Source organism: Psammomys obesus, unplaced genomic scaffold (genome assembly GCF_907164565.1).
Source record: "Psammomys obesus unplaced genomic scaffold, mPsaObe1.curated_primary_1811, whole genome shotgun sequence".
Taxonomy (NCBI): domain Eukaryota; kingdom Metazoa; phylum Chordata; class Mammalia; order Rodentia; family Muridae; genus Psammomys; species Psammomys obesus.
The window spans coordinates 11919111-11931525 of NW_026585580.1; the positions used below are offsets into that span (position 1 = coordinate 11919111).

Here is a 12415-nt window from a genome sequence, read left to right on the forward strand (position 1 = left end):
TTGCAGGCACAGGGGGAAGGCCCCCTGAAAGACCAGAAACGGCCAGCAAAGCATGGTGGCAGTACAGTTTTGAAGACTCCGAAGGTCTTTATATTTCCCAGTGGTTTTTGATTTTCGTCCTTTTCTATATTTTTCTTAACTAATTTGCTTTATCTACTCCAAGCTTTGGGTAGGGACATCCACTCCAGCTATTGTTCTGTAAAAGTATTAAATTCAAGAGAGAAGAGGCCTTATTCAGCCCACTGTATTGTGCAGCTGTCTCTGTTCAGAAATGACATCATTCTAAAGGAAGTTTTGTGTTTTATTCTCTTGGTCAAAAAAACTTCATTCTTCAATGACTTTATTCATTCTCTTTGGGATTACTCAGTGTTTACTGTCCTTGCTAATGGCAGGGTTCTCATAATAGCATGCTGTTTCTTGTCCAGAGATCGACAGTCTCAGAAAGTCTGGTTCTTCTCCGGGAAATTTTAATTTTGTGGACACAAAACAACTTTTTATTGGAAGAACTTCAGACACTTGGTCTAGACTTTTGTACATACCTGTTTAGTATTCTTGACATCAAGAGATGTCATGGGCCTATGAATTAAACAAACAAACAAACAAACACCATTATTTATAGAGGGCTGCCCCTTAGAGCGTCACTGCTGTCAGTGGTGAATGGTGGTGCTCACTGGTGGACATGGAGCTCAGTGAGGAATTTGTGATGATTTTCTGGGGTGTGAACAAACAGGAAGTGGAGCTACATTTCCATATCATGAACATTTCCTTCTAACACCTAATAAAATACACGCAGGTTTTTTGTTTTTTTTTTGTGGGGGTGGAGGACATGGAATCTTGCCTTTCCTTTAGGTTATAAAAAGCAAGCAAACAAAAGTACAACACAGTACATTTGCTTTTTCTTTGTTAAGACTGATGATGTACTTTAAAGGAGTTTCTTGTGCAAATGACCCGTTGAGCAGTGTCCCTGGTGACTTACTCATTCCTCCCATACCACAGGCCTCACTATGGGTGTGTTTCCCTGGGGGATGCTGGTGAGCAAACCTGAGAGCCTGTGATAGTGATCAGGGTCTGCAGAGAGTTGAGGGGGTGGGTGCTGCGGACAACGCAGGGGTTCAGCGGTGTGTGTCTGCTGGGAGACCTTGTTGTTTCCACATTTGTCTGTATTCTTTTAGTGCTTGGTTTGTTGTTGTTTGTTTTGTTTTTGAGTTCAAAATGCAAGCCTTAGAGTGAGTGAGGTTCTACCCATCACGGTCCACCACGCTTCATACAAAGAATGTTTGAGAAGCCTCTTCCTCATGTAGATAGAGCTAGTTTCAGAGTATCCCTCTTTGTAGAGGAGCATGTCTTACAAATTAGAAAGCGATAAAGCTCATTGTGTGTGTGTGAGAGAGACAAAGACAGAGATAGAGGGAGAGATTATGAGGGAAGTTATAAGTACAGAGGTGAATGAAATTCTGTGAGTCAAACTACTAACTAAGCAACCTGCTCACTGTAGATATTTATCAATAGATTTATTTTTCAGTAGGAAGATAGAATGTAGAAGTTTATTAGGACTTGGTCCTTCCTATTTTGGAGTTAATAATGAGAGAAACAAGATATTCATATATATCCATCAATTACTAGGGCAAAGAGGTATGAAATTACCCTTGTTCCTATTCTGAGTATAGCATAGGACTACAAGGAGCCCAGGAACCAGAAATGATGAGTTGGGGAATCATGAGGTGTCCCAAGGAGGAGGTAGGGCCAACTCTGCTTGGAAGGAGAAAGGATTGTAAACAAAAAGTAAATAGGACATCCTGAGCAGAGAATGGCATTAAACTAAGCACAAAACTTTGGAGTTTGGGGAGAATCTGAGAAATTGCTGGCTGGTTTGGGAGGGTGTTATGGGAAGAGAGAAGCTTAAGTCGGTTGAAGAGGACAGATAGATACAGTGGTAAGAGCCGAGTGCGGAACATTTATAGATTGTGGAAGTACCATATGCTTGCATTTTTATTTTGGGGTGTGTGTGTGTGTGTGTGTGTGTGTGTGTGTGTGTGTGTGTGTGTGTTTTCTTTTGGGCCATGCAGTCTTCTGAGGCAGGTAAACAAGGCTAACTGTGTAAAGCAGTGGTTTCCAATTTGTAGGTCTCAACCAGACATTCTGCGCATCAGATATCTTGCATATCAGAGATTTACGTTACGATTCCTAGCAGTGGCAAGATTACAGCTATGAAGCAGCAGTGGAAATAACTTTATGGTGGGGGGGTCGCTGCACCGTGAGAAGCCGTGTTAAAAGGTCATAGCGTTAGAGAGGTGGAGAGCCGCTGCCTTGAGGGCTGTGTCAGTCTCAACGTGGGTCTAGCACTGGTATTTGCAGATGCTGTCGTTTAAGCTGCTCGTACATGCAGCTGTCAGGGTGAACTGTCATGTAAGAAACTTAACACGGTGCGCTTTTGCCTAGGCCGGACCTGATAGACATGAATACTGTTGCTGTTCAAAGCAACCTTGCAAATTTAGAGCACGCTTTCTATGTAGCTGAGAAAATCGGCGTTATCAGACTTCTGGACCCCGAAGGTGAGCTGTCTTTTCTCTTACCTGCGCTGGCATGGGCGCCTCCTCAGTGGCCACCTGTTAGCATTGTGAAGTAACTCGTTCCTGTTGCTGCTTGCAGATGTTGATGTCTCTTCGCCCGATGAAAAATCAGTCATAACCTATGTATCGTCCCTCTATGATGCATTTCCCAAAGTCCCCGAAGGTGGTGAAGGCATTGGTGCAAACGTAAGTACTGGCTCTTCGACACTCGGAGCCGCTGTCCAACCCAGAACTGCTTAGCTGAATCGGCTGCTCATTAGTGCAAGGGCTTTTACAAAGAGATTCTGAGTGCCATGCAAGTGTTGGAGCCAATGTGCTTTTTTCCTGATAGTATGTATATCTCACAGTGTCATTCTACCATTGAAATTGAAGTGTAACTAAAAAAGTTGTCCTGTCTCACAAATGAAGGAAATGACCTGAGTCACAGCACATCTGTGAATGAAAGTTACGAGTCACCAAAATGTAGAGATTTTCCTTTTTAGCTTGCTGCCCTTTGGCAACTGCTGGCTCTGCAGCTAGGCCATCTCACTCTAGAACGCATTCAAAGCTGACTCGGAAGACCCCGTGAAATGAGCTGACTCTAGTTGTTTTCTGACTGAACAGATGAGGCCCAGATGAAGGGCTCTGCATTTGGCCAGGTGACCAAAGCCAGGTTTCTGACACACAGCTTTGGCTATAGTGACCCTACCAGGTCATCACTTTTCAAAGGCTTGCGGCATTTGACCCAGCTCTGCACCCTGATGTGGCCAAACTATACACATGCTAGAAGTGAGCGGGAAGCCATGTTCGTTTGAGGGTGATGCCCCTTTACTTCAGGCTGCTCCTTCCTTCTCACAGATGGACATACAGATGGATGGATGGGTGGATGGATGGATGGATGGATGGGTGGATGGACGAACGGACGGATGGATGTTTATGCGTTGCTTGGAAGCCTTGTGCCCACTTTCCTGACTGTCTATGTCACTACTCTGTGGTATTATTTCTAGATCTACTTTTGTTCCCTTCTTCTTGCCTTTCACACAAAGCTCTTAACCTGTAGGATCTCTAAGCAGTGTGTTTCCATTTCATGTCTGAGCTGTTGCTGCGGAATGTTTCCTTTAGCTCCTTCCTTTATCTTCTCGCCTAGTTTCACCTTCCTCTTCATGTAGACCTGGGCTTGGTAGCTTACACTTTTCCATCTTTTTGCATTAACTTTGCCTACATGAAATTAGTCTTCATATACCTCGGTGTCTTTGGCATTACGTTTGCAGGCTAAGGGGTAAAATCCATTCAGACGGTTCAGGAGTCAGAGCTGCATTTTGATTATCATTATTGGCAATTTTGCCGTGGTTTTGTAGTTTTAACCAACTGCTTATAGGTAGAGCATTTCTGGGTCAGTGCCCTGCTTTCTTTGGGACTCATATCTTTTATTCACTTTCTCTACGCCCTGCTCCAATCACGTGACTATTCACTGCTTCTCACAGTACTGCTTAGGGCCCACCTTTCCCAAGAAGCCTCTGGTGACCATTGCAAGGCACAAGTGTATCCTGATTTTTCTTGTTAGTTTTTGGCATGTGCTGCCTGTTTCAGTCATCTGAACACTTAGGCTCTGCTCCCCATGCTGCTTAACTGTTCTTACAGTGATTTTCTCTTCTCCCTAGTTAGACAAGAACGCCTGACTGCAGATACTATGCTTCCAAAGTTTTGCTTCTTATCGTAACAGTGAATGCAATTGTGTCACCTAATAAGCATTCTTCAGGAACTTAATTACATAACAGCCGACAGCCTTCCAGCTTCTTCCCTTTTGAAAGAGTTTGTTTAATGAGTACTTGAAAATCCCATCATATCTGACCCTTCCTGTCTGGTCCCTACATCTCCTGTAACTTTGCCAAGTGTCAGATATTGGGGGACATAGATGTGCAGCGGTTGGCAGAGATGGTTAGCCTGGCTCGTGCAAGCTGTTACTCCCCTTAGGTTGAGCCCCGAAAAACCTCCCAGATCATAGCCTCTTTTTGAAGCCCCAGAAACTTCTTTGATGCAGCGTCTGTCCCAGATAGCTGCTATCTGTGGGCCAGAACTGGCACTCGTTGGGACCAGGTAGTGGCCAAATGTGGATGGCATGTTCTTAATTTTGTTTGTGTGGACAGAATTGTAGCTGAGTGGAAACTAGGAAAACGTTTACCTGACCAGCTTCAAGACACCTGGACTCACAGGAACGTGGCTGACAAATTTTGTGGCAGATGAGTGTTATCACCCCCCTAAGATGCAAACGTTCCCTGCTGTTTTATTGTCTAGGATGTTGAAGTCAAATGGATCGAATACCAGAATATGGTGAACTACCTCATCCAGTGGATTAGACACCACGTGGTCACGATGTCGGAGAGAACATTTCCTAACAATCCTCTAGAACTGAAGGTTGGTGTATTCCAAAAGTTCCGCAGGGTTGCCTTCATTGGAAGCTTTTAACTATGCTGGGTTAACCCCATAATCTCAGGTTCAAGATAAGTCGCCATTGGCAAGCCGTACATTATAGTAGACAACTTTTTTATTACCCATCTCCTTACATATAGAGAAAGTGGAGGTAAATATTAATAATCAAAACACTACAGCAACAGCATCTTCAAGAAGTTGCATTCCCCAAGCTTTGGTTTGTTGAGAATTGAAGGAAGAATTTGAGAGCTTCGGGGGCTGACATGGCCAGATCTTACATGACGGGTGGGAAGTGCTAGCAGCCCACCAGACACTGGGACCAGAGGCTCCCCAGGAGGCTCACACGCAGAGCAGTGATCAAGAGCATGCCCCTTTTGATCAGGCTAGAAGCTGCCCGAAGGGGTTCTTTTGTAGAGCACAAGGCACATCCTGCATGTTGTGGATTTTTATACAGATCCAAGTAGAGTGCACATGGGTTTAGAGAATGGGCACTCATAGGCTGCTGTGAATTGCCATGGTTTAGCACACCTTTGCTAATACTGTAATCTTAGGTAAGATTACTGAGAAAGATATCACAGCAATATAAAGGAATCATAATACGTAAGCTTATCAAAGAATAAGCCGTCGTTTTGTATGTTTGTATTTGACATAGCAAAAGCAGTTTGTTTTTAACAAACCACTATTATGAATATTGACTACAGAGTCGCTTTAATTCACTTAATAAGCTTTGTTTTAACTCTCAGCCTGGAATCACAAAAGTTGTAACAATACATCATAGTCCCCATGAAAGCTCTTTGTTGTGCTCACACATCTGTTCAGAACATCTGTGGTGTGGCTCTTCTTCTCATTGCCACAGGAAGTCTGTCCTTGGCACAGAGTTACTTGCTATTTGTTGAATAATTTAAAGAAGACATTTTTGTAGGGTCTTACTGTTGTAAGACTATGAAAGCCTGCCTTTTCTACTGCAACATGGAGCCATAAACAGTGTTTTCGCACATACTGACATTTGGTGATTAATGTCTGATAGCAACCTACAAGATTTTGATTTGGGTTCAATATAGGTTTTGCATTTAATGTATAAATACACTTATTTCCAAATGGGTTCCCAGGGGTTGTTTGTTTGTTTGTTTGTTTGTTGACCATTGAGCAAATTTGTGTTGGTCTCTGACTTATTTAAAGTTGTAGGCATCTGAGTGTTCACACAGATTACTTGGTAGTGGGTTGTATAGGAAAAAAAAGAAAACATACCCTGAAGAATTGGCAAATATTTCTATAAGTTCAGAAGCCTTTATAGAGTCTTACAGAAATGTGTATTTTGATATAGCATAAATTAAGCTTAACTGATTAGTATGCACCTTTTAAATATGAAAGTGTTTTCCTTATGCAATTTTTAGGAAGGCCTTGAATATAAACATTTTAGGAGGTTCATACATGAGATGATAATTAAATGATTGAAGCATCTACAAAAGTAACATCAACTAATAACATCTACCTTCCTTTGTTAGGAAACAAAAACCAGAAAACTGTTGAAGCTGACAGTGGTATGGTGAGGCCACAAAGTAGAGCCAAAGCCTAAATGAAAACAGGTGTTCTTCTTCCTTTATGCAAATTGCATCCAACTGTTTTCTTGAAACTGAAAGCCAACATCTGGAGTTTGGAAAGCTTAGACTCTGAAGGATGTGTGTGGGTGCTGGGTCTTTTTAACAGAGCCATCACATCAGCTGGGTTATCCAGTCCTGTGTAACTCAGCACACACACAGCTGCCTGGCAGCTGGAGCACTGAATCCAGAAGGAGGGTCTCCTGAGTGCCCGTGAGACAGCAAACAGCCTGTGAGGGGATAACACTATGAAAGCAGGGTTTGCAGATGGACCATAATTTATTTTTCTCTTCGTTACAGGCACTTTATAATCAGTACTTACAGTTTAAAGAAAAAGAAATTCCACCAAAGGAGACAGAAAAATCAAAAATTAAACGACTATATAAATTACTAGAGGTGAGCCAAACATTCTCAGTACTTTCCAGCATACTCTCAACTGTTTTCACTTCTTCGCTTTATGTTAATTATTTCGTTTCCTTAAGATATGGATAGAGTTCGGCCGCATCAAACTCCTCCAAGGTTATCATCCAAATGACATAGAGAAGGAGTGGGGTAAACTCATCATTGCCATGCTTGAACGGGAGAAGGCGCTTCGTCCCGAGGTGGAGAGGTAGGAAGCTGTCCCCTGTGCAGCCCTGTGCAGCCCGCCGCAAGGGGCTCTCCATTCTCACGCTCTTAGAACTTGGCATTTGTTCTGTTTGGTTGCTTAGTTGATTTTTTTTTTTTTTTTTTACTTGGTGTGTGTTCATGACTGCCTGGGCACTTAGGTGTACTTGCATGTGGAGGTCAGAGTTCAGCCTTGGGTTTTTCTTTAGATACTGTCCCCCATGTTATTTGAGACATGACCTTTCTCTGGGACCTGAGGCTCACACAAATTACATTTTCCATTTATTTGGTATGGTCTTGGATAAGTCTCTTTGTATTTTCGTTCCTCCATTTCCTTATCTAGAAATGGTAACAAGAACTCTTTTTAAATAAATTTATTCATTTTACATCCTGATCACAGGCCCCTCCCTTCTTTTCTGTCTGTCTCACCCTCTTCCCCTTTTCCCCTATCCCCTTACAAGTCCACCATGGCCCATCAAGTCACATCAGGCCTTAGTACATCCTCTTCTATAGAGGCTGGCAAGTCAGCCCAGCAGGGGAACAGGATGCAAAAGCAGGCAGCCAAGCCCATGTCAGATAGACCCACACTTTAGTGACTGTTTAAAGGACCTGATAGGCTGAATTACTGTGTGGAGTCTCATCTAATAAGGTATCATAGTTTAAAAGGAAAAAAAGCACCCAGAAGTCTTTCTCAAAAGACCCTTAAGTTGTTACCAGGACCCAGGTTTGGAAGCTCATGGCTTAGGGATTAGCTATTTTGTTTCTCTATAATATGACCTTCTCTCAAAGCAGTGGAAGTACTTCTACTTAAAAGACAGTGGGAGGCTGGGGTGTAGCTCAGTCAGCAGAGTGCCTGTCTAGCATCTACAGCCCTGGGCCATCCCTAGCACTGCATAAAATTGCATGCAGTGGCACATGCCTGTAATTTCTAGCAGCTGGGAAGCGAAGGCAGAAGAATTAGAAGTTCACAGTCATTCTCCCTTGGCCATGTACTGAGTCAGAGGCCAGCCTGTGCTACCCGAGTCCCTGTCTCAAGTACAGCAACAGAAACACACAGCGAATGCCGGTCTGGGCTCCCCTTCTACTGTGAATTTAGCCTACAAATTTGTCATGCACTGCACGTTCTCTTGCTCTGACTGTACCTCACTGCCCAAGAAAGTACCCCTTAACCTTCAGGAAGCACCCCCACCGAGTGCTGGGGTTCTAGGCCAGCTCTTAGAATTTCTAGGCAGGTCCCCTGTACTGAGCTGCATGCATGCCCAGCCATGTCACGGGGATGTATCTCCTGTGACGGCTATCCTGCCACCTTGCTGTAGTACAGGAGACTCCTGCTCTCTGTCCTCCCCTCCCCCATTACAGCTGAAGGCCTGTGTGCTCAGGCAGCTCTCTGGCTGCAGAGCAGGCACTCAGGCTGTCCCTCACGAGCTCTCGCATCCTGGGTTCCAGCCTCCTCTCCTCCCAGGGTGTTTGTACAGCCTGTTCTTGTGGCAGGGAATCTGTTTCCCTTCCCTCTTCCTCTGTACTCGTAACCCTTCTCAGACCTCGGCCTCCATATTCCTTCCTGTACTGTCACAGGCTGGGTTACAGGCCTTTTTTTTTTTTTTTTTTTTTTTTTTTTGGCTAAGTATTGATGAGTAGTTTTCAGAGTGCTTACCTTGGTTGTAATTTCATATTTATTCATGTTTCCTCCAAGCCACCTGTTTCTTAGACATCAGGTCTAAGAATATGGAGACAAGCTATCATTTGGGTCCCTTACCAGTGCTTTGCTTAATGCCAGGCACGTAGCAGAGAGGCTCAGTGTAGCTGCATTCTTACTGTCTCGCACACTGACTTTAATGCTGGCGTGTAATAATGAATTAAAGATACAAAGGCAAGTCTAGCTTGTCAGCCCATGATTACTAGTTATACTCCTGTTAACGTGTAAAGTCACAATGTCTCTGTAGACAGAACAGAAGAATCCAAATGAGCTTCAAATGCATGGGCTATAGCTCTTACAGATGATTAAAATGAGGTATTAATCATTTGACTTTAAGATACAGAGAAAAGGTAGATTTTTAGTCACTATAGCAGTATCTGAATTTTAATGTGTGTCTTAATCCACTGTCTTTGCTGCAACAGAATGCTACAGACTGGGTAACAGAAAAGAACATTGTTGCTTAGGGTTGTGTATCTAGGTACAAGTCTGTGAAAGCCCAGCACTTGGGAAGCTAAAACAGGAGCGTGGAAAGTTGCAGGACAGCGTGGGCTAAATAAAATGCTGTGTCCTGTGCTTAAAGCAAGAAATAGAGAAGAGGACATTGGTGACTCAGAGTTTGTAGAGGCTGAGAAATTCAGTCTGGTGCTGGCACCTGTGCCGCACGTGGCAGACGGGCCTTGAAGGGAAGGAGGGTGGGGTGGGGTGGCAGGTGGGAGACCAGGCAGGCCTAGGAGAGCTCAGGTGCTCGCCGAAGCACTACAGCCAAGCGGCCAGACTCCTTTCCATCCACTGGAGCAGCAACCATGCTGCTCTTTTGATACTGACACTAATTTATTCACAAGGGTTGAGCCTTCATGATCTAATTGCTGTTCAGCTCTTCACATCTCAGTGTGCTGCCCTGGGGATCGCGTTTCGAACACATGGTCCTTTTGAGATGCATTCAAACCACAACAGTGAGCTAACAGCACTTGAGGGTTCAAGATTCAGGAGCCAGTCTGCTCTGGATTAAGTTTGTTACTTGAGCCGGAAAGTCACGTGATCATAGACACGGTCTTAAATCTCTAGGCCTCAGTTTCCTCGTCTGGAACCACATTTGGTGGTTATGAATATGAGATGAGGTTGTGTGTGTAAAATGTTTACAGTCTCCTAGTACATAGTGACTGTACAGTAAGTGCAAGGTGCAGCTGTTCCTGCATTTAAATGTCTTTAGAACATTAAAATGTTTAACTCAGAGCAAAGAAACATCAGTTTGGCTTTGTAGTGTTGGAGGTAGGGAAATATTTGGGAACTTGGTTGGGTAAAAACTTTTATTTTTCTTGACACAAGATTTTTTTTGTTTTGTTGGGTGTGGTTTGTTTTTTGTTTTCTTTTTTTTTTTTTTTTTTTTTTTTTTGGCACAGACTAGGTATTGCAGATTTAGCTATGTGGCTTGGAGAGTGTGGAAGACAAACAGGAAAGAATCAATGTTCTGGGGCCCTCTTCTCGTCTGTGTGAAGGAGAAGCAAGCCCAGACACATCTGCAGTTACTGAGCCAATACTCGGCTTCGAGTTTTCGGCTTGTAGAATGTGAGCTGCAGTGGTTAAAACGTAGCATTACTGAGAGGGTCCACCATTCAAAGAAAAGTAATCGACCGTTTTTCCAGTTAATTTAACAGGGTGAACAAATGACAGGATGGGCAAACGGGAACAGATTTTGTTTCTCGCTAAATTCACTTGCTGGTTTATTGATTATTGACTTATTGCTTATCCCAGCTTCTTGCTTTGTGTCACCCAGCACTTGCCATCTGTTTGCAGAAGTTTACCTGTGATCTGAGCTTTGTATCCTTTCAGTTGGCACTTGGTACTGATAGAATCACCTTTACTGGTGATACCTGGGTTCCTGGGTACCCGGGTTGTTTTTTAGGTGGTTGGAGCTGGATGACTCTTAGTGAAAATATTTGGCATATCTTTTCCAGTGACGCCCAGCCGTCCCGCTGTGTCTGTACTTGCAGGGCTTTAAGACAGGCTACAAAAGGCAAACCTCAGCAAGCAAATGAATGGCTGTAGGCATGATTCTTTTGAATAGTTACCAGCATAGTATTTGCAGTGTTGCATATGCATGTTGAAGCATATTTAAGTAAGGATCCCTTAAAGCCGTGTCACTCCACCAAGGCTAGTCTTCACCAGGTAGAGAAGTTGAGCTTTCTGCAGTCCTACTTTCATGGTCCTAGGATACTATTTCAGGACTGAAAATGCAGAGCAGTAGCTACAGCTATCGTAGCAGCGACTCTGTATTTACTAACACCACCAGTACTCGGACCAGTCTAGATTCAAACGAGAACCTTCTGTCTGTTCATTGTGGCCCCACATTGATCAACTCCTGCATTAGCTTCGGCAATGAGTCCTTTGATGGACACAGGTATGGAGTCATCGATGTGAGGATGGCTTTTCTTCCCTGGCAGGATTGTGTTTCAGGACTGGTGAGCTCTTTGACTTCAAGAAGAATTTTTTTTTTCTTTTGTCCCTTTCAGGTTGGATATGCTGCAGCAGATCGCTACCCGAGTTCAGAGGGACAGTGTCATCTGTGAGGACAAACTGCTCCTTGCCCGAAATGCTCTCCAGTCTGTAAGTTGATTTCAGAGCCGGGGCTTGCTGCAGAGGGCTTGTGTGTGCTTGGGTAAGCTGGGAGCGGTCCTCGACTCCCGGGCCTTGTCCTCTGCAGAGACTTTGGAATATCATGATTGATGTTTTCTCTCTTGGGAGGCAGAGCGTGAAAGGAAAACATATATGTGCTCCAAAATAAATAAAGCCCATCATGGCTACTGGCTTCCCTTCTGACATTTTGGAGTTTGAAGTTTAAAGCTGGTTTTGACCTTGGTTTCCCAGAATTAATACTGAGTTCTTTTAAATGTAGGATTCCAAAAGATTAGAATCGGGAGTGCAGTTTCAGAATGAAGCAGAAATCGCCGGGTACATTCTTGAGTGTGAGAACCTTCTCCGCCAGCATGTGATTGACGTGCAGGTTCTGATTGACGGGAAGTACTACCAGGCAGATCAGCTGGTGCAGAGGTGGGAGCCGTCCCTGTTGCTTTTCAGTATCCGTTTGGGGAGTACGTGATGGGAGTTTACAAAGTAAAAGTAATTATTAAATGAGAATTGTAGTATTTTGATAGAACTCAGTAGCATCAGCATTTATAATAAATACAACATTTGCTGTCACAGAAATACTGGAGTCATTAAAATGAATATTTTAAATGTCTATGTTTACTTTGAAACATGTAGGATGTGGGTCGTTGGATGTGACCCAGAGGTAGAGTGAAAATATTTAATTAAGCATAGTTAAGGCCATGGGTTTGATCCTCAGACCTCCAAATAATAATAATAATAAAATATAAAAATAATTATTATTCTCATTTCAATATTAAAAGAGGAATTAGTTTAAGAAAAGTTCTCATCTTCAGTTAGGTTTTTTTTGTTTACTCCAATACGAAAATGGTCATGACCAAACATTAGAAAAATATGTGTGTATAAGATGGTAAAGCTGTGTATGATGACAC

General features: G+C 43.3%; 1 protein-coding gene across 13 annotated transcripts in view; it reads left to right on the top strand.

Annotated features, from left to right (window-relative positions):
- Nucleotides 1–12415, top strand: part of Dst (dystonin) — a 400583-nt gene that overhangs the window by 234816 nt on the left and 153352 nt on the right. For all 13 annotated transcript variants that reach the window (XM_055606512.1, XM_055606422.1, XM_055606436.1 and 10 more), the window contains 7 exons: nt 2440–2552; nt 2650–2756; nt 4845–4964; nt 6878–6973; nt 7060–7187; nt 11390–11483; nt 11773–11927. In XM_055606512.1, coding sequence (XP_055462487.1) covers nt 2440–2552; nt 2650–2756; nt 4845–4964; nt 6878–6973; nt 7060–7187; nt 11390–11483; nt 11773–11927 — 813 coding nt within the window. The remainder of the gene's footprint in view (nt 1–2439; nt 2553–2649; nt 2757–4844; nt 4965–6877; nt 6974–7059; nt 7188–11389; nt 11484–11772; nt 11928–12415) is intronic.